This window comes from Podarcis vaucheri (assembly GCF_965113315.1).
Source record: "Podarcis vaucheri genome assembly, chromosome: 12".
NCBI lineage: Eukaryota > Metazoa > Chordata > Lepidosauria > Squamata > Lacertidae > Podarcis > Podarcis vaucheri.
This window is the reverse complement of record NC_138750.1, coordinates 27,767,074-27,790,006: the sequence shown is the minus strand read 5'-3', so window position 1 is coordinate 27,790,006 and position 22,933 is coordinate 27,767,074. Positions and strand designations below refer to the sequence as shown.

Genomic DNA, 22,933 nt, shown 5'->3' with positions numbered 1-22,933 from the left:
CAGTTCCACATCTGTAAAATGGGAATAAGGATGACCTAACTCTCATAGTGTTCTGAGGGCAGCTGTGCAACAGATTTATTGTAAATCATTATTATTAAGTTATTTTGTTACATCAATAGCAAAGCAGAAGAGGTACACTTAGTTCTAATGAAACGCATCTATTTAATTAGAGATACTTTGCACTTTACAGGCGTGGGAAAGGCATGGCAGGGTTGCCACTTTTGTTCTGGCAAAATACAGGACAGGACAGGGCGGGGCAGTTGGGAGGCAATTTTTTTTTAAAAAAAATTGGTGCTGAAGTGACTTCAAAGCAATCCATTACAATATACTGTAGCCTATCACAATGGCCCCTCTGGAATTTGTCTGTCTGTCTGTCTGTCTGTCTGTCTCTCTCTCTCTCTCTCTCTCTCTCTCTCTCACACACACACACACACACACACAAATTTGTAAATCTGTCTGTACTTGGCTACCCAGAACTTAAATACATGACCTTTCACATACCCTTTCAAAAATATGCATTTGGAGAGGTTCCCTAACCTGGGGTGGGAGAGAGAGAGACGACCTGAAATACAGGACAAAACTGTATCAATACAGGACGTAACATTTTACATTGAAATACGGAACAACCCTGTATTATACAGGAAGAGGTGGCAACCCTAGCAAGAGTATGCCATGAACACTGGCTTGCCAGCTCTACAGACAGCAAGGATGGGGTTCAAGAAGCAATTGCTCAAAGTATCGCCAGGTATCCAGGCCACAGCCATGGCTCATTGTCAGGGCTGCCCCTCTAGTTTCTGCAGAGCAAGAACTGAACATTTTCTGGAAAGGGGGTCTGCTCATTTGTGGAGGAATTGAGGGGGGAAACGAGTCTTAAGTGAGACTAACCGCATAATTCCGTACACGGCTCAAAAATAAAGTCCTGTTGTGTTTGCAACTTAGAGGCGCTGTTACAGTGATCTACTTTCCAGAATAGTTAAATGTTGTAAGAATGAAATATTAGTCAGTTGCATACTGACGTTAATTCTGCCTCCTTCAGTAAATGCAAAGGGGAAATTGCACTTTTGCAGAGTGATTAACAGAAAAGAGAGGGAGGGGAAACAATGTAGGGAAAGTCAACTGAATCTGTAAACACACACACACAGCCGCTGGTTACTGCTGAGGCCAAAAACTGTGATATGAAAACAATTCCAAAAATTCTGAGTTCAGCACATGCAAGAACTGCCAAGGAAGAGGATGTAACGTGTACGCACACAGGAGTTGACAAAGCTAACTTTTACATGCAATTAAGTGCATTGTCTCCGAGGGAAGCAGAGATAAACATGCTTTAAAGACAATTCCTGTTGCACAATACCACTTCAGATGTGATTACATTCCATTGACAAAATAATTAATGGGCAAGGAACTTCTGACGGAACGTGAAGGATGTAAAGGAAATGCCAATTTCCCGACACCCTTGAAGGCCGCACGCTTTTTTTTCTTTCTTTACTTCAGCTATCTCCTCGTACCTATCTATTCTCGGTAGGATACAGTACCTTGCTGAGAATGTAGATAGCGTCTCCACGTTTGAATGTCAGCTCATCAGGAACATCACCGGTACAGTCCCACATACCTTGATAGAAATTAGCATAATCGGTTTTTTTACTGCCTGGGGAAGGAAGAGGTGAATACATTAGATTTGTCAGCATATGTGATCTGGGGTTTTGTTATCAAGGTTACGAATACACCACCGCTCAAAAAACCCCAAAGATCGACCGAGAATCATTTTCCAACTTTCTTTTCTGTCGTAGGAAGCCACCCCTTCATCCTGTAAGTGCTATAGCAAGGATGAAAAACAAGTTCCATTTCTTGCAGTCATCAAACATGTAGTCACATTTATCTTTTTTTAAAAAAAACAACAAGTTATTGCTATGGAGTTGCACATCACAGATCTGCTACTTTATTTCACGCAAGCAGCTATGTGTTTTCCCATAGAATAAGGGTAAGATGGCTGCTGACATTAAGAAAACCTGTGACAACAGGGCAAACCAAGCACTTTGCAGCTCTCCATGTCTTTCTCCTGAAAAAGACAAACTTCCCCTCTGAAAACTTCTCCCTTTTTTGAGGGCTAAAGCTGAAATACTGTCACGTCGGTAGAGCTAACCTTGCTGAAGTTGCATTTAAAAAAAAATATTTGTGTCAGCACCAGCTTAGGACATTAAGTTCCGGCTAAATATGCAACACACACTACAGCCGTAAACTCATCCTTCTAAGAACATAAGCACAATGAATGTGCTGCGTTCAAACTGCCATACAGACCATTAACTGATTGATTATTTTAGCACTGTTTGCTCTGTAATGCCACCATAACACAGTAATAAATGCTTTGTCATATGCTTGCCATACAGAGAAGCACTTACTGGAGCACAGAAATTCCATGCGGTTGAAATACTTGGGAAGCTTCTGTGAACACAGGAAGCTATTTCCTGTTTGCGATTCTGTAAGAAGCGCATCGGCCGAGTTTAACACAGCAAGAATGCAAGAAGCCCCGATGAGGCAAGCAGGGAACATTATGCTCACAAGACCCACAACAGATGCGAGTGTGCTAATAATCTGCATCTTTCAATTCAGAGATAAGCACTCCAGATTTAATCGGATGAAGGGAACGCTGTCTTCATTTTGTTACAGATGCAACAAAACTGCCATACTGAGAATCACGAAAGCGATCCAGTTCACGGTATTAGAACTCAAAAATCATTATTTATATCCCTCCACATACAACCGTGTATAATTAATGGTTATCACATCTGTAAAAAAAAGCCTCGCCAAATGTAAGCTGCGCACTGCATTTCAGAAAACAGGGCGGTTTTCTAATCATGACGGTGATCTACATTTAATCCCCTCCAGTATTAAGATGTCATAATAATATCTTCCAATGCTACACTCAGCTCAGCTCATGGAAAGTCATAGGCAGATGTTCCCCTGATCTGCATTCGACTCGAGGCAGCATTTCCATTTTCATCACGTGGCCTGAATTCTAAACAGAACCGGCTTAACTTCTGTTGTAAAACGCTAGAGGGCAGTCAGGGCGGCAGTCTGCACAGTGAGTGGGATTGTGCATGCACCACTTATTTTTAGCCATTTCTTTTTTCCTCCCCCCACCCCATAAGCAATTTGCTCGTTCTATGTTAAATACCTATATCATATTTCATTAGGATATTTTAATAGCTTATAAATGTAGGGTGGGGAGAGAGAAATCTGATTTGTGGAATGTAGTTCCTATTCCCCGCCTCGCCAAAATTGTAAAATAAGAGTCTTAAAAATAAGGTGGTTGGGCTTGATAACGCCTGCATTTATTATCTTGCATGTAATCATTCCCAACAGGGTTCTAGAGTTGCTGCAATATGCTGTTGCTTTCCACACAAAATGTCTCACAGCGATGCACGCTTGCAAAAGCGTACGTACAAATTAACATCAAAAAGATAAAAACAATACCAGTAACTAAAAATGCTCAACCTAAAATATTTTAAGAAGGGAGAATCCTATCCTACTATAATAAGGTGAACACCAATACAGATAAGGGTATATCTGTATTGATAGATAATGGTTTGATATCGAGATCAGTATCAACTAGTTCTTATCTGAAATCAGAATACAGAATCATAGAGCTACCCTGAGGGTCATCCAGTCCAACTAAATGTAAACGTGGCTCCATGAATGTAACAATATTATTAACTGCAGCTTTATCATTTTGAAATTTTTATTATTTTAAATTTGTTCTGCCCTTTATCATGATTTAAGGTGATTTTGGATACAGCCGTCGAATGCTTAATAATGATTTTTTAAAAAATCTTTTTTATCTTCAACATCGTATCCTTCTGTACGGAGATTGCAAGGCATTTACCTATTAAGAATGTAAAAACTGCTCACAGTAAATTGAATTCTGACAGAGAGTTAGAATTCAGTGCCAAAACCGGAGACCAAAGCTGCTGTACAGTTATTTGGATTGTAGCCTTAACGTTAACAGGATTCGACAGTGAAAACCTATGCTTGTCTACTCAGGACGGCCAGAGTTCAGTGAGAATTACTCCCAGAGAAGTGTGTACAGGATCGCAACCTTAGATATGAAAATAAGGTACGTGAAGAAACAACTTTTCCCCGCATGCGTATCTAAAAGCCACATTTGTCCATGAGGGGACTGTAGCCCAAGTAAGGAATTACTTGTGGTCAACACATGATGCCTGGTTGTTCAAGCCACACAGGTATACAAATAGAAAACTCTCTCTATATTATTGTTGGAAGGTGGGGGGAGTTTTAATGTGAAAAACATCTTACATTCTTAAGTAAGGTTAGAACAAGTTCATGTCATGTGATCCGTAGTAAGGCCGAAATATTCTTTGCCAATTCACGACCCTACATAACAAACAAACTTCTAGCATTACATGTTTAACCGTCCAGAGAGGATCAGAGGTCACTGCCGTACTAAAGTGTTAGAACCATTGCTTGAAATGAATTTCACGTCAGGGAATAATTATTATGGTGTTTTATTTCAAGGATATTGTATGAAACGTACTTATATTTATAGGTTCGCTCATAAAAATTTAAGACCATGCTAACAAAGAGAAACAGTAATATTTCACGATGGGGGCAGGTCACTTTTTCAGCGCAGAGACTGCTGGAAACATGAACTACGTTGTCTATTATTTATGTGCAATAGCCATCATTTGCATAGAATTTGCATGACTGTCAGGGCACAGCTGTTGCAGAAACTGCCACTCTGGGACAATTGTACAATTTCTGACGTGGGAGTTAAAAGCTCTGAGGATGCTTTGTAAGTTACAATCACTTTGGAAAGATTAAAGTTTCAACTCCTTAAAGACTTAGCAAGTGGGGGGGAAATGTTTTGCCCCCATATATACACAAAGAGACTTGTGAGGAAGAGCTAAAAGCATTGTGGAGTGAGGAAAAGGCAAGGGGAGTTCATGACCAAAGTTAATAAAATTATGTATAGTGAGGAGGGAGGGGAGAAAACTTTTTCATCCTCTCTCAAAGCTAGAGCAGAACCTGAAGCCAGAAAATGAAATGAACAGCAGGTTTAGGACAGGCAACAGAAAGTCATCACTCGGACATCACACTAAACTGTAGTTTAGCATGAAAAGAATGAACCATGGCATATGCTGGTCTCACGTGCGCCTCTGCTGTGCCTACAAGATGTTCACTACCAATTTAGATTAACCCTAGTTTGTTGTGTTGCCTGAACCTGACAAATGGTGCTTAATCTTAACTATGGTCTGTTAAAACAAGTTAACTTCAAACCATGGTTTATGAAGGTAGCTTGTCTAATCAAACAATAACTTAACATTAACCACGGCTTTTAGTGTTTGGAAAATAAGATGAACTGACGCTTACAGGACAGCTTGCTTGGGCGAAGCATTATCTAGACCTATTTCAATCTGGGTAACACCACAGGAAGACTATCACTTTTATGCCCTGTTGCTGGAAGCTACTGTGGGAAACAAGACCCTGGATTAGGCTTTGATCTGATCCAACAGGGCTTTCTAATGTGAACAAAGAAAAGGTAATTTGGCCACATGTTGCAACAAATATGTGTTAATCCCATCCTTTCCCACTGCCAAATCCCTTTGGACTGTTCCCAGCGCTATAGTTCACGTCAACAAAACCCAAATGTAAAGAAGAAATCCTAAAAGGTTCTCAAAATAATCCAGCTGCAAGGAATAGATTGTATTCAAGTTAGGGCCTACTACACAAACCAGCACCTTTAAAATTCTTCAACTCTGTGGGTTCTAGAAACAAACTTTTAACTTGAGAACTTGGGAGCTTTATCAGGATTCATTTGAACAAACATCCTGAACGTTGCATACAGAGCCTAGAAGTTAAGAGGCAATTGTGGTATGGCAGTTTCCCAGCACAGCCTTCATGTGAAAGGGATGGCATTGTATTATTAAACTGATTTGTGTTCAAAGTTTACTAAGGCTCTAATCCCTAGGAGTCCAGGCATCTGACCACTGGGCCCACCCAACTCAATATTGTCTACACAACTCAATATCGCCCGCCCTGATTGGTAGCGGCTCTGAAGGGTTTCAGGGAGGAGTCTTTCCCAGCCCAACTTGAAGATGCACCTTTACCAGGGAGTAAGCCCTGTCGAACTTGTTGCGACTTCCTTATGAGTAAACATGTATAGGAGAGGCTACAGTTTTAGAAAAGATTCTGGCACTCACTTTCGAATGGCTGAGAAACGGGGCTGGCCTACATCGCATTAATTTGGGAACGTGTCTATTTACTGGAAAGCTTCCATGATCCCGTTGCCAAGGTTACGCTGAGAATTATGATATTTTTTTAATGCTTGTTTTGTAGTGGTCCACTCTGACAGCAACATCTGATGACTCACCCCCTTGTTTCCTGTGCACGGCAAACCCAAACCCAAACTGTCTACAACAACCTGCTCAGATAGCTTCCTGTGAGAGGCCGGAAATCAGGCCTGCTTCCTCTCCACACACTATATGAGGAAGGGCACAGCCAAGACGCTTCCTGAACACACTCCTCGTCCACCCTTTCTGTGACAGCCGTGGAAGAATGATGTGGAGCAAATATGACGAGAAAGATAACCCTAGGGCTCATTCCTTTGTAGGGCCCAGCTGCAACACTGAACCACTTGCTCAGCTGGTGTCTGGGGTGTAAAGAACTGTCCTGATAAGGAACAAGCTCTGGTTTTCAAAGTTAAAAACAACACGGAGCTCAAAGTGGCAAGAGAGTGAGCTCCAAAGTAGAGGTTAAGTTGATTTTTAAGAGCGGCAAAGAAGGCTGCTCCTAACCCAAAGGCTTCATTTGCCGTGTCCAGTCCCCACCCTGCTCTCCTGAATGTAGTGCTAATTTGCACGGGGCAAGTTGCCAAGGCACAGCGGAGAGAAGCCATTCTTCACAGCACTTCATGTCCTTTTCTGATTATTTTATGCTGCCGTCACTTTTCCATTCTGCTGTCACTGAGCACCGGCATTTCTTAGCTCAGTTCATTTGCTTTCTGTGGTATAATCATATGCAATGAAGATATGCATGGCCAACATTTAAACAGGCTGCAGATCAATTAGTGGTCTTAAGTTTATCTGATTTTTATCAAAGAAGACAGAGCTGTGGGTCGATTGTCAGAGCCTGTGTCAAGATGACCTTTTCAGAGACGTCTACATTGCTGGTCCCCTGGGCAACTTGTTGTCCCCTGTTAGTCTCTGAATGACAGAAGTCTGTTCTGCTCAAGCACAAAGTATACACAGATGTCTATATTACATTCTTATAGGTTTGACAGGAACTGCATGTTGTATCTATAAACTGTCCTTTAGCAGTGACACTTCCTCAATGATGATAAGCTAATTTATGCAGCTAAATCTCCTTTGTGAAGAAATGAAAGCTAATTGAGTCATTACAAAGTAATTCAGGAAGGAATACCTTGTATAAATTGGCTTACTTTATAAATCCTTCTCAAGCGATTTTCATGCATCCTAAATGGTGCTATTCAGATTCCGCCGCCCCCCACCTTTCTCCTGCCATAAGAAATCAGTTAAACTTTCAGAAACTTCAAGGCTTTTTATCTGTGCCAAGGGCTGGGGTGGGCGAGAGGCAAACGCCGAAAAGTAAGCGTAAAGCAATGGAGGCAAAACACAGGCTGGAATCCAAAAGGTACCTGAAGGATTGCTAAGGTTCTCTTGGCTCGGTTTCCTTGACTCTTCAGCCTTCACTGGCACTTTGACCGGTGCTGCTTCTTCTTCTGCAGACACAAGTAATACGTTGAACAAACATGTTAGTCTACAGGAATTATAGCCCACGACAGTTTAGAAAATACAGAGTGTGGCTGAGGCGGCGTAAATTTTGCCTGTCAAGGAGGCCACAAAGTCAGCACACACAGCAGGGTTGAAATACGGTCAAGCACTTGGATGTCCCTCTTAAAAACAAACACCCCAGTTTTGAACTAGAAATATAACTCAAGTGGCTTTAGATCCAATCCTTGTCCTATGAAGGAAAGAGAAGGCAGCTTGAAGCGTCATTATCGCTGGTTGGCTTCTCTAGTTCCAGCGCTGACACAGGTTTTTGATGTAATGAAGTTCCCCACAAGGCGATACTTCTCACATTGTTTTCACAATGCCACCATGTTGCCGTTAAGTTCGCCTTCATACAGTGAAAGCTAGTAGCATATCAAGGCAGTGCTGTGCCAAGCCATTTTGCCGCCCGAAGCAGAGCTCACATAGCACCCTCTGCACTGAGGGAAAACCAATTCAGTGGACCAATTCAGACACTCATTCCTGACCCTTCTCAATTCCCCACACTGCCACGGCCCCATTGTGCTCCCTGAAGGAAGTTGCTATATGGCAGGGCCTATCCCGAATCAAGGAGACAGGCTTGAAAATCACAGTTCTCTTCTCCCTGATAAAATCTAAGGTATCACCATATGCAACAAGGTTCACCACATGAAGAGTATGCAATTAAGTCAACATGAGCTAACATTTTCATTTCAAAAGGGAAAGCCTAAAAGCTTAATGGGTTCTAAGCAAACAAAAAACAAAGCAAAAGCGGTTGAAACTAATTTACTCTTTTTTGTGCCACTGATTCATTCTCAAAGCAATTTAGATGCTGCTAAACTATGGCCACATTCACACCATTTTAAGCATTTTATTCTATTTAACACAGCCCGATTGATTAAACATAACCACAGCAGAAATCCTAAAACTCAGAAAACAAAGCAGCAAGTATTCTGATGTAATAATAATAATAATAATATTAATAATAATAATAATAATGTATTTCTACCCTGCCCATCCAGCTGGGTCTCCCCAGCCACTCTGGGCGGCTTCCAACAGAAGGTTAAAAATACATTAAGACATCAGTTATTAAAAACCTCCCTAAACATGGCTTCATCTTTACACCAAGCCTGAAACTCAATAAGGAAGGAGCCAACCATACCTTTAGGATGGTTTTAGCCAATGTGGTCCTCAGATGATGTTGTTGAACTCCAGCTCCCATCAGCCACAGCCAATATGGCCAATGCTCAAGGAAGAAGGAAGTGGTAGTCCAACAAAATATGGGGACACCGTGGCTGCTCTTGCATAAGCTTCAGCCTGGGATGCCAGGAACAGTGTGCACATACCACACACATACCTAATGCTTCAGGGGTAAGAAGACCCCATTGTTCAGAAGTACCTCAATTACTTCAGATCACAAGGTTGCTTTAACTATCACTACAACCTCTGCACCCAGATTCATTTTGTTGAACCCTACGTACCCAACCACAGCTACCGGACACTGTCTCATGACACAACACTACTCTGGATTGACAGAGGATTAAAAAAAAAAAAAGTAAATTGGGTGACAGCATGTTGTTGCCTTCTCATTTCAAACTGATGAATAGAGATTTTTAGCAGCCATGAGACCACTCATCTATTTAGACATGTTTTGCACTTGTCAAATGCACGCAAGGCAGAGTACCAGTTCATAATACCTGCTCCACAACACCCGAAGAAGAAGAAGAAGAAGAAGAAGAAGAAGAAGAGGAGAGAACAATCTGGCTCTCAATACGGCTAAGACCAAGGAATTGGTGGTGGATTACAGGGGAAAAAAGGCGGACATTCAGCCCTTGTATATCAACGGGGAACGGGTGGAGAGGGTGGCGGAATTCAGGTTTTTGGGAGTGACTATGGATCAGGGCATGACTTGGAGCGCAAATACCACTGCTCTGGTGAAGAAGGCCCAGCAGAGAATTTATTTCCTCAGACTTTTAAAAAAGAACAATCTGAGTGAGAGACTGCTGGTGTCCTTCTACCGAGGCTCCATAGAGAGCATACTTACATATTGTATTTGTGCTTGGTTCTCCAGTTGTACAGCTAGGGAGAGGAAGGTGCTCCAGAAGGTCATAACCACAGCCCAAAGGATTATTGGTCAACCTCTCCCACCTTTGGAAGAACTGTACGGTTCCCGTTGCCTTAGGAAAGCAAACAACATCCTGCGGGATCCATCCCACCCGGGATACAGTCTGTTTGCACTACTGCCTTCTGGCAGGAGGTATAGAAACATCAAGTCTAGGACAAATAGACTGAAAAACAGTTTCTATCCAAGAGCTGTGGCCTTTTTGAATGCTGTAACTCGATAGTGAGACCGGGGAGTTTGATGGGTGTGGGTGTGGGTGCGGTTGGAAGGTGGTTTGCTTGGTTGTTGCTGTTGTTTTGTTTTTGTTGTTTTTAAGGGTTGGCATCCAATTTCGTTGCACTTGTGCAATGCTGCACTAGTGTAATGACAATAAAGAATCTATCTATCTATCTATCTAGGAGGAGTTTGGATTTGATATCCCGCTTTATCACTACCCGAAGGAGTCTCAAAGCAGCTAACATTCTCCTTTCCCTTCCTCCCCCACAACAAACACTCTGTGGGGTGAGTGAGGCTGAGAACCTTCAGAGAAGTGTGACTAGCCCAAGGTCACCCAGCAGCTGCATGTGGAGGAGCGGAGACATGAACCCGGTTCCCCAGATTACGAATCTACCGCTCTTAACCACTACACCACACTGGCTCCCAAGAGGCTGGTTATGTGCTGCTTACCCACAGAAAGTAGCAATTGTAGTTTGGATGTTAAGGGCACAGTTTACTCAACATAGCAGCTTTATAGATCTCAATTCCACTATCCAACGTAGACAGATTTTATGCTGGTACAAGACTCCACAAGAAAGCCAGAATGGGTAGATCTGTTGTGGAAACCATATTTAGACTAACATTCAAGGTTCATCTGGGGCCAATATGTTGTCCTGGGATTTGCAAATAAACCCACTTGCAATTGCCGTTCAGCCACAAAGCTCACCGGGTGGCCAAGGGCAAGCGAACAACTAGATAAGGATTTTGTACAGATAAAATGACATCGCTTCATACAAGGGAAAGTGCTAGGGAAATGCCAAAGAGTGGATACAGTTTCCTGTTACCACACATTTTAGAAGGCTAAGTAGGAACACAAAGACAAGAAAAGAAATGTCTTTCTATATACTGTTAGGGGCACCAGGAGGCACTCTCATCCTATGGCTTATATCCAAGGAACAAACATGCCCTGTTAGTTATCTCTCCTTTCCACTGGGTATCACTGCTCCTAATTATGTTACACTGCATAAGCATCTGTTAATATGCAGCACACTGGAGGGAAAAAGCTTTTCCTAATAAACCCTATAAAACTATTCTACTGCGGTATCAAGGCCAACAGTTCTCACCTGCTTTAAGTTTCTCCAGAACTGAAGAGGGTAAAAACTTTTCCAATATTTGAATTTAACTAAGGAGACTAGTCTTTCAAAAATGTTGATCTAGCCCTCTCCTCCACTGCCCCAATTCACCCTAAATAATAATAATAATAATAATAATAATAATAATTTATACCCCGCCCATCTGGCTGAGTTTCCCCAGCCACTCTGGGCGGCTTCCAATCGAGTGTTAAAAACAATACAGCATTAAATATTAAAAACTTCCCTAAACAGGGCTGCCTTCAGATGTCTTTTAAAGATAAGATAGCGACTTATTTCCTTCACATCTGAAGGGAGGGCGGTTCACAGGGCGGGCGCCACTATCGAGAAGGCCCGCTGTCTGGTTCCCTGTAACCTCACTTCTCACAGTGAGGGAACTGCCAGAAGGCCCTCGGAGCTGGACCTCAGTGTCTGGGCTGAACGATGGGGGTGGAGACACTCCTTCAGGTATACTGGGCCAAGGCCATTTAGGGCTTTAAAGGTCAGCACCAACACTTTGAATTGTGCCCGGAAACGTACTGGGAGCCAATGCAGATCTCTCAGGACCGGTGTTATGTGGTCCTGGCGGCCACTCCCAGTCACCGGTCTAGCTGCCGCATTCTGGATTAATTGTAGTTTCTGGGTCACCTTCAAAGGTAGCCCCACATAGAGCACATTGCAGTAGTCCAAGCGGGAGATAACTAGAGCATGCACCACTCTGGCAAGACAGTCCACAGGCAGGTAGGGTCTCAGCCTGCGTACCAGCAACTTTTAAACAAATTAGTGCAGATTTCTTAGGTGTTAGATTCCAACTCGCCTCGCCCCTGCCAGAATGCTCAAAAATCAGGGATGATATGAGCTCAACATCCTGTGGTGGTCCCTCTCCCTGACATAGATGGTGATTTTCAGTTCAACACAAGGAACTGTAGATGACTACATAAAGGACAATAGGTCTCTTCCTACCTTATGAGAAAAATTATATGATCTAAATTTTGATAGAGGCTAGCAGATCATGGACTATGTTGCTTTTTTCATCAGATGCATGAAGCCCATCTTCCTGGGTACAGTACTGTAGTTATAAACAGGGGAGCAAAACTACCATGAAAAACAAGTAGAAATATCTTATGACTATGGATGGAAAAAGAATTTGTTTGGTCCACTTTTTGCAATAGACTAAACCCAATCTGATACTCCAGAATTTGCTTGCAGATTGGAATGTAGCTCCCAGCTGGATTGCAGACTTTTCCAGATTTTGCAATGCATTTTTGGCAGACCAAACAGGTATTTTATTTATTTAGTGCATAAACTGTATATACCACTTGGCTGTAGAAAAGAACTCAGAGTGGTATACAAGATGCATATTTTGCTGGTGAATGTGCTGAGAAGCATGTATTTCATGCAAAAAGTGTGCACAAAATGCATATAATGGAACTGAATGACTGGAATGCTATGAATACAGTTAACTAAAATAAAAAGCAAAAATCATATCAGGTAGTTGTTGTTATGTTAATGTCCCAAGTTAGCTTTCTAGAGCGTACTTCTGTCACGAGATCAGTTATGCCCAAGATAAAGATGTATTTGAAGTAAGCAATTCAGTTTAGATTCCCATCAAAAGCTCTAGTATTCATTACTAAGATACCTCCATTAGCCCTTATTAATAACATGGCTAATCACAAACAAGCACTCTATTGTGCAACGCTAGCTAAGAGACACCATGTCATTGCACAATATTAATTAATACCTTAGATAACAACAGTTTGTGGGTTAATATATTCTACTCAATACTTTTAGCAACAGTAAACACAAACAGCTGAGCTATGCAGTAAAATCCATCAAGCAACACAGATGGTTATAAGGTTTTCATTATGTGGTTTCCATAGCAATCATCTTGCAAATCTGGAAGATCCTAGCAAATAAGCAGCTTGTATTTACATGCCTTTCAGCTGCACTGTGTCTTCAACACATAGAGTTGCTATTCCGATAACATTAGAAGGGTCATTGGGATACATTTTGATCAGCCACTACTACTGCCGATTCTTAAGACAATTTGCCTTTGTAAGAAAAATGCATTGGTCAATAATTTCATGCCTGTAGTGTATAAAGGTATATTTTTATTTTTATTTGAAAGCTCAGTGTCATCTCAGCCACTTTAAGAAGTACACTTCCCCCCCCCCAAAAAAACTGAGCATACTAGAGAAGGGAGAGCCTTCTCGGGAGTGGCACCCCAGCTTTGGAACTTCCTCCGCTCTGAGATACAGCTGGCACAGATGTTGCTGAGTTAAAGATCTGGTCATTTGTCCAGATTCTGCTTTGCTGGAGCTCTGGGTAGCACCTGAAAACAGAAGAATGACCAAGACTCTCTCGTGTCCTCATTGAACAATCTGTTTGCATGGGCAACACTTCCAAGAGTCCATCCTTCCTCAGCTAACTGCAAAGACTTCTGGGGGTGGGGGTGGGGAAGCAGACAGGTGCTACCTTGGTAAATAAGTACAAAACCTTCTAAATTACATGAAGGGTGATACAACAGGACACACCTAAATCTATTTTATGGCAGGTCCAATGCAAGAGCAGCTATTTCATAGCTGCAGTTAAAAATATTGTGCTTGTTTACTCTCAAGTTGTAATTTTCTGGATGGCTGTTAGAAAAGTGCTTTTGCTCGTCTTGTGAAAGAGTTGTAGAGGATATTATCATCACCGTATCAGTAGCTTTTTACAAAAAATAAAGTGTCAAAGCAACCAAACAGGACAAAATACAGATAAAAGCAAAAAACAGAATACTTAAAGCAATGAATAATGCAAAGTAACTAAAATGCTCATCCAATAACATAATAATGAGGAGGAGTCCAACTCACCCCACTCAAAGATTAGTACCACCATAGAGGCCATATTAGTTAGCCAAGGCCTAAATGAATAGAAATCTCTTAGTCCGGTGCCAAAAACCCAGCCTTTTTTCCTCAGGAGAGCATTCCACATTGTTCACTACATCAATGCCCTTTTTACAAAGATCCTCATAACAAATATTTCTCACACCTACAGAGTTTCTGTGTTTTTTGCTATTTGACCATGAAAACTATGTTGCTTTGCAATTATACCTCATTTGCATTGGCAGGCAGTTTATGAAGGACTAAATTTGTGGTTCAAATCCCAATGCTCTTGATGTTATGTTATGGCTAAACAAATACAAACTATCGCCCACAAGAAAGCCAGAGTCTCCTCATCCTTCCCTAATTTCCAAGATAATAAAATACTTCCCCAATATTTCAGACATTGATTTCCCTTCTAAGGAAAGTTAAATTATATATATAAATATGTAACATTAAACCGCCATTTAGAATTAAGTTTCATTGCCACTCTTGTTTTGTGGATAAATTAACAAAAATTTAATCCTGTTAGTGTAAATAGATTTGAGAGTCCACTTAGTTACGTGTGTGTGTGTGTGTGTGTGTGTGTCAAACACATAAGCATCTACACAACATTTGTTTGATGTGTTCCGATTTAAGTGGGATTATTTCTAGGCTTGCATACTCTAACTGTTCGGAAACCAATGGTTTTATTTTGTGTACCTAAGTAAAAGGGACATTAAATTTTATCATCTTGTTTTAAAAAGGCCCTGAACGTGTTAAGAGATATAAATCTACACACACACACACACACACACACACACACACACACACACTTATGGTTCTCTGTCTCTTTCATTTCCAAGGGGTAAAGAGGACGAGTGTGTGGCAAAACGTAGGAGGCTCAGGAAACACTAAACTTCAGAGTGACTGCCACAGCTCTCTGTGGGTGGCCAGAGATCTGCAACATTTCCAGGGACAACTTAGACCATCGGCAGGCATGGTTAGTCTCAACTCCTGCTGGCTTCGCAGGGTGGCACATCTTTTGAAAAAGCAATCAGCGGGGCTTAGAATAAAGCATTTCCTGGCACTTCCTGAAATGATTTCCCCCTGCAAGACAATAATTTGGTCCAACATAAGGAAAGCAGCGTTAATTAAACAAAGTCAAGAATAAGGTGACTGCTGAGAGAGGTCAGATGGGGTGGGGGGGTTGGATTAAAATAAGGAAAAAAATAAAGAAGAGGAAACCTGCCATGTAGTAATTATTTACCCATGAAACAGCTTTACGTTAAATGCCTTTGTTCAGTTCTTCTATGTTGTATACACTTGAAGAAAGAAAGCACCCATAAAATTAAGTCAAAGCAAACACCTGTTCTTTGAGCACACTTCCCCTCTCCTCGTTTAATGCAAAAAAAATCGGAGAAGCAAATTCATGAAAAATGAAGTTAGAGTTGACCTTACTACTTTCAGAAGACATCTCAGCATTTGCAGCAGCTTTTAAGAAATCTTGTAGAACTCATTATTTTATGCTGAACATCTCAGAGTTAAAGTGAACACTCATGTGAAAAATGTGAACTAAGCCAAAGAAAAAACACACTGAAGTCCCTTTGGTTCCGATGATACAGAGAGGGAAGCACCATTTTTGAACTTCCTTATTAAAATCAAAAGTAGAATCATGTTAATAGCTTATATTTGTTTGGCTTATTTTGTTTGGCTCATGCCAAACAATTACAGTGGTACCTTGGTTTACAAACTTAATCCATTCTTTCTTATAGCAGCAGGGGACTCAATTTACAAATGAAACACACTCAACATATTCTGCTTCCAAGGCAAAGTTCTCAAACCAAAACACCTACTTCTGGGTTTGCAGCGGTCTTAATCCAAGTTGTTCATAAACTAAACTGTTCTTAAACCAAGGTACCACTGTAGTCTGTTGCAGCAAGCAACAAATTCTTGTGGCCCCTTAAAGTCTTAACCAATTTATCGTGGCATTAGTCAAAAGCAGCAGGAAGAAGATGTATGCTCACACAAAATGGAAAACTGTTGCCTCTGTTATTGTTGGTGTGGACAACAAAATACATTCTGAGGTAAACAAGGAAGTTAGAAGAGAGAATATATACTTATTGAAGCATACTGACAATTGGAAAGACCTGAGGCAACAGGTCTTTGCCTCGACTCTTTTTGAGCATCCTTATCAACACCTTCTGCTAGAGACAGACCAGCAATACTGAGCTGAATAAAGAATGGCTCCTGTCTGAGTTCTAGAAAGACCACACATGGAAACAGATCAAGCCACAAAGAACTGGAGATACCACAAGTAACACCCGGGACTCTCAACTAACATGCACACAAATCCTAATCTAAACACTTCCTAAATCAATAGGGACCATAAACGCTTAACTTCAGAAGGCAATTAAGCAGATCTCTGAATCATTGTTAAAAGAAGTTCCAAAATGCCTGCATGTAATGGTTGAGTCTAGTTCTATGGATACTTTCAGACACTTTTTTAAAGCACACGATGCTTAGCTGTAGTACAGGTTGGGTTTTGATTTGACCTTTATAATGCCCTCTTGAGATAACTCCCTCTAACTTATTAGCTTCATCAGCTAAAGGTCACGAACACAGGGGTGATTATATGCACACAATTATAATGGAGAATGTGGCGTAACAGCTTGTAACGAAACCTTAAAAGCAAATTTCTTTTTACGCATTATGGAAATTTAAACAGCATTTTTCACAGGAATAAATAACATCGCCGTACAACCAAATCTCCACCAGGACCTACTTGGTCAAAGACTTGCAGAGACTTTGCTCAGTTCAGATTGTGGCAATAATAGATAAGATTGGTCATTCCACAAGGTGAACACACACAACATTTTCCTAAGTAGATTTCCTAAGTGCTTAGTGTGTTTGGGCAATGTTTTGTTCTTGCTGATATTTCCCGCTTAGGTCAGTTATCTGAGTTACAAATACATGGAGCAACCAAAAAGTCATTTTCATACATGCTTGGTCAGTCTCCGGCTGCAAACACACTTTACATTTCAAGCACATCCCATCAAGAAAAACAAAGAATCATGGGTACTGTAGCATGTTAGGGGTGTTGGGATTTGTAGCTCTGTAAACTAGAGTTCCCAGATTGTTTGGTGGGGGGGGGGGTTGAAAAAAAAAATAGTTCAGCCAAGAAGCTGTCTTATTCATATATTGCATTAGAGAAAATTTCAGTTCTACCATCCAATCTGAACAGAGGTTCCTGTATCATGATTTCACCTTTATAGATTCCATTACAGGGTCAGTATTCAGAGAACTGTGAAAACTAATTCTGCAAGTCTAAACGGAGCTCTTCCACTCGTTTCCTTCCAACTGCAGCTCTTCTCCTGTAATCAATGCCACATGGCAAATCGCTCTGGAAGCTGACGCAACACTCTCAAGCAGTTTGTGACATGGCATAGAGATGGGCAATTCAGTCTTGTTGTTTTAACACTCGTTGATCCAGTGCAAACACCTTTGGTGAGCCTAAGCAGGTCTTTGGATACTGGCCCAGGATATGCAAGCACAGCGTAGTCATTCTCCTCCTTGCTTCCTAGAATGCCTCCAGCTCATATTCCATATATCATTGGCTCCCAGTGCTTGGCATTTCAGCCAAATCTATATGGCATGATCAAAACTGGCAGCCGCAATTGCTGGATGCGCTGCCAAGCATTCCTTCTTGGGACTCAGTCCATTCACAAATCAGAAATGCAAACAGCATACGGTCATATATGTGCCAGGCCTCTGCATTTGTTAGGCTCATGGCGAGAGGAACCATTGATTTTTCATACAGATAGATGAATTCCCTACTGGATGCCTGCCAAACCGCAAACTATAAAGAGTCCGCCATCTCAGTAATGTTTTGCCTCAACTTTAAACTAACTTTGGCCCAACTTCTCAAACATCTGTTTCCCTTGATGCTTGGCATTTGCAATCCACACTCCTAATGTGTAGACGAAGCGCCTGCAAATGTGGACTTCTGTGTGCACTTTACGGCAAGGCAGAGAGTATAAATAAACGAGAAGGTTCTGTGGGTGGTGGGACTCCACACACACACACACACACACACACACACACACACACACACACTGCAGCCCTTGTACCTGCAAGTAATCAGTGTGTTGGCACAAACAGATTGGCACCTGTCCAAAATGGCTTACCATTTAAAATAGTGGAGATCAAGCAGGTGGAAACCGTAAGGCAAAAGGAGGAACAAAATGGCTCTTATTAATTTTAACTGCTCCTCTCACAAACAGCTACTCCCAAAGATTTATGACCAGCGATTTTTCACATGTTTAGAATCACCTGGGTCAAGCCCATATGTTTTGATTTTTAAAGTGTTTTGAGACCCTGACAGAAGACGGCATTCTACCTTGGACCTGCAAAGAACACAAGACACTGGAAGTCAAAACCCCTTTTAACTGAAATGCATTCTACAGGTTCAAAACAAAACGGCATGAATCCAATGGATCCATAAAGAAACAAGACGTATATAAAATGTACTTCAAAATGTTAGGGTTAACTCCTGACCGCTGGGTGTCATTCACACATGGCAGCACAAAGCAAAGCACAAAAAGGTCTGCTTCACTATAAACTGAAAGCAAAATTATTCACCCCTGTGTGTTTTGTGTCTCCACATCATACCCTATACTTAGATTTGCAGCAATTTAGAAATGTTTGCTCACCAAGTATTTCAACAGATTTACATTACGAACTATAAGCTTCATGCTAAAATATAGCTAATGAATGACAAGGGTAAATAGTTTTCATTAATAAATGGCGAAGCGTGCGCACACGTACACACAAAAGCCTGCAATAAAAAGTTGCCCTACTTTAAGAACAATTTGTCATACACAATATTCTGTGCCTTAAGCATAATATTAGCAGAATGAAGCAGAAACTAATCATGTCATGTGGCATCTCCCATGCATATCTATCAGGAGGGAGGGATCTTGATTTAAGAGTCATTCATGAAAACTAAATATCTCTAATTGTGACAAATGTGACTTGGCAACATAGATAGCATCAGAATGAGCCACTGTACCTCCTACTTTGTGAATAATTTGTGGGTTTAGAACACTGAATTTTGTTTCCTGTTCTTTGGGTAGATTCATTTCTGAATTCAGGGGAGAGAGGGGAGAGAGAAACCCAAAGCAAGTTGTTTCAGTGTGACTTACTACAGTAAAGGAAACACAATGCAGTTTTTTGGAATGGTTCCACAGGAAAGGTCTGGTTCCCAGATGTTTCTCTCCTAGCTGCTTTAGCCATTTTAAGTAACTAAAGTTTATGCATTCCCTGCATAGACAGCACAGGGACAAGAGATTCAACCAGAGAGATCATTTGCCATACTTTCATTCAGTGTCGATATAATTAGACACTGCTGCCATTTTCTGCCTGCTTGAAATTGGCATCACCACGTCCTGCAAATTAGCTTGTCCCCCCGCCTCCCGCTGTACTAAAAGAGTTTATAAACTAGCTAAAGGTTGACTCATACAACAGAAGCAAAAAGAAAGAATGCGTAATAGACAGCAAAAGAGCTATTGGCCAGCACTCGACAATAATTGTCTAAATTCTTCTGCAACCCAGTCTTGTGATCCCCATCTGAACCCACATACTAAGAACATATGCTTGCATTATACCATCCCAGTATATCCACAGAAAAGGGGTATCTTTTCTTTCTCTTACAGCACAAGTTCAGGTATCTGCCAAGTGGTTGCTGCCACTTTAAAACATGCAACTCTTTGTGGTGGAGCAAAAATTGCACTGCTGTGTTATTAGGTAGCGGCTATTCCCCTTCAGACTATTTCCAGCACTTGAAAAGCCATTAGCTTAATCTAACCCTTTTTGTGTTTACTGTCCCCTAGAAAGGCACTTAGCAATTTCCTTCCCAGCGGATCCCTTAAGCTGCCTCCCCTCCACAGACATGCAAAAGGAAAAAACCTGAAGCAGAGAGCTTCTAAAATATCAGGTGTACATTCTCATTCCTCCATGCATGCATACTGAAAGACATGGCAAGTGGTGATGCCGCTATCCGCAGAGAGCTCAACAACAGAAGTGGACTGTGGTGGTTTTAAGGCTTCGGGTATGGCAGTGTTGAGTATGCGAATCTAGATGGGCCCATGGTCTGATTCAGTACAGGGTGGCATCCTATCCTAATCATTTATTAATTTTATGCACCACCCTTCTGCCCCATGGACCCCAGGGCTTAGTATTATGGCTTCATGACCACTCTGTGGTGCTAGCTTTTTCAGCAGTAGCTTTGTTCAAGCTGCTCTTTCATGTGCCTCCTGTCACTCATATTTGTCACCTTCTGTCCTCCAGTGTTTTGTTTAGGTAAGGTGCTAACTGTACCCATGCAATAGATCCCTGATGTGGGTTTCCTCATTGGTTTAAAGCAAGAGTGGGGAAACTTTTGGGTTCCATGGGCCACATCATGAACAGGATTGGTCTCACAGGCCAAATCTGACAGGTCAGCAGGGTTGCTCCCCTGCCAAAATCCCCTCTGCAGCTTTGCAAAGGAAGTCTGGTTCAAAGAGCATTTTGCTCGGTTTCTCCTTTAAATGGGTGAGAAGCAGCATTGGTGCACCCCACCCACTTAAAGGAAAATAGATTAAATTCTGCTGCCTAGGCCGCGCAGTCCTGTTCCCTGCTTGGAACAGGGTGGCACATACTATACAAGATTTAACCCTGCCTTCCTCTTATTCCATGACAGCTAAGCTTACTCAGGAGTATTCAGTGAGGTAGAATGTCAAAGGCTTTTCAGAAATCTAAGCGCATGCCAACTGAATTGTGCTTGCTGGCACTCTCAAAGAATTCTAAAAAGTTTGTGAGACATGACTTGTCCTTGCAAAAGCCATGCTGGTTCTGTTTGGGCAAGACTTGTTCTTCTACATGCTTGGTAATTCTGTCTTTGAACAATGCTTTCCACCAGTTTCAACAAAAATATATTGCTTGTTCTTTGTTTTAATTTTTTAAAAGTCGTGATATTCTAGAGCACTAATGTTCAAGTTTAAGATTGTTTCGTTGCATTGCTTCTTAATCACAAGACAGCTTTGCTTGCATATGGAGAAATATTCTATTTTGGGCACATAGTGTGCCAAAGCTATTCATGAATAAACAAAGTGTTGTTAATGTGTAACATGAAGCCAGCTGTCAAAAATGTAGTCAACAGTGAAAAGGCTTCAATATAAGGAAAATTACTTTTGTCTCTCTAGAATGACAAGATTCTCCAACTTGGGATTCTCCCCCCTCAATAAAACAGCCAACTTCTGTCACACAGCATTCACATCATATTGGTTTTACAAATCTATAGTGTCAAATATGTTTTCGCGTTGGTCCATTCGAAGGAGTAAAAAGGATGACTGATCAGAACGAGTAATAAGCAATCTTATTTTAATGGGAAGCAAATGTGTGGGAATATGATGCTTGATCGTTTCTCTTTTTTTACGGTTCTTTCAAAAGTTGAACTGCATGCTTATGAAGAAACCTCTCTTTTTATTGTGCAAGGGGATCACTTTCAAAAATTACAGGAAATAAGTATTACCAAAATGCTTTAAAATGATAAAAAGCTAAATGGTGTTAATTTGAACATTAAAATGCTCGTCTGCAGACAAAAGCTGCTTATGCAGGGTTCTTCCCCCTAACCATTCAGAGGTTATGCAGAATGGCTATGAGTAGCTCACCTTGTTGCTCCTCCCCATAGTGGCGTTGCTCTAGTTTCTGGTTGCTCTAGGAACAACACTGCTTTGGGGAAGGGCTGCTGCAACATCCTCCCACATGGCCTGGGGGATTTTCAGGTTAACTGAGCAGCACATGGCAGCTCCCATGCATCAGTCAAAATGCAAATAGGGAGACCAGAATCTTGAAAAAGTTTCACACAGCAACTGTGTTTGCAGTGTTAAGTAGCTAGATTCCGTTCTAAAAGAGAAAAGCTTAAAGCTATCCTGCCATGTTTTGGGGGCAGAAATAAGGAATTGTGTTGGGAAAGCAATGTGCTTCTTGTTCTGGATATTAATAATTGGGGTGGGGTGGGGGATAACAAGCCACTATTACTCAGCCTAACCCACCTCACAGGGGATACGGGTGGCACTGTGGTCTAAACCACTGAGCCTCTTGGGCGTGTCGATCAGAAGGTTGGCGGTTTGAATCCCAGCGACCGAGTGAGCTCCCGTTGCTCGGTCCCAGCTCCTGCCAACCTAGCAGTTTGAAAGCACGCCAGTGCAAGTAGATAAATAGGTACCGCTCTGGCGGGAAGGTAAATGGCATTTCCGTGCGCTGCTCTGGTTTCAGTGTTCCGTTGAGCCAGAAGCGGCTTAGTCATGCTGGCCACATGACCCGGGAAAACTGTCTGCGGACAAACATCGGCTCCCTCGGCCTGTATAGCGAGATGAGCACCACAACCCCAGAGTCGTCTGCGACTGGACTTACCTGTCAGGGGTCCTTTACCTTTACCTTTTTAACCCACCTCCCAGTGTTATTGTAAGGGTGAACTGGAATGGAGGCGGTGTAAGCAACCATGAGCTCCTTGGACAGTAGCCAGGATATGAATGTAATAAGAAATAGATCGGCAATGGATAGCTCAGTTGGTTAGAGCATGGTGTTGATAACGTCAACAAGGTCACAGGTTCGATCCCCGTAAGGGACAGCTGCCTATTGCAGGGGGGGTTGGGGGGGAGTTGGGTGAGATGATCCTCAGGGTCCTTTCTAACTTGTATGATTCTATTATTCTAAGATACGTCACAAAGGTTTTTTGGATACTACAAAAAGCACAAGAAATGTGGTTTATTGTATCACAAGTTAGGAAAAGCTACTTTTTTCAGGGGGGTAGGATGATTATGC

The 22,933-nt window shown here is 41.7% G+C and overlaps 1 protein-coding gene across 2 annotated transcripts in view; it reads right to left on the bottom strand.

The window, feature by feature from the left end:
- The window catches only part of SKAP2 (src kinase associated phosphoprotein 2), a 115,688-nt gene that overhangs the window by 12,902 nt on the left and 79,853 nt on the right, over nt 1-22,933 (bottom strand). For both annotated transcript variants that reach the window (XM_082193517.1, XM_082193518.1), the window contains 2 exons: nt 7,670-7,753; nt 1,533-1,645 (listed from right to left, as the gene is read on the bottom strand). In XM_082193517.1, coding sequence (XP_082049643.1) covers nt 1,533-1,645; nt 7,670-7,753 — 197 coding nt within the window. The remainder of the gene's footprint in view (nt 1-1,532; nt 1,646-7,669; nt 7,754-22,933) is intronic.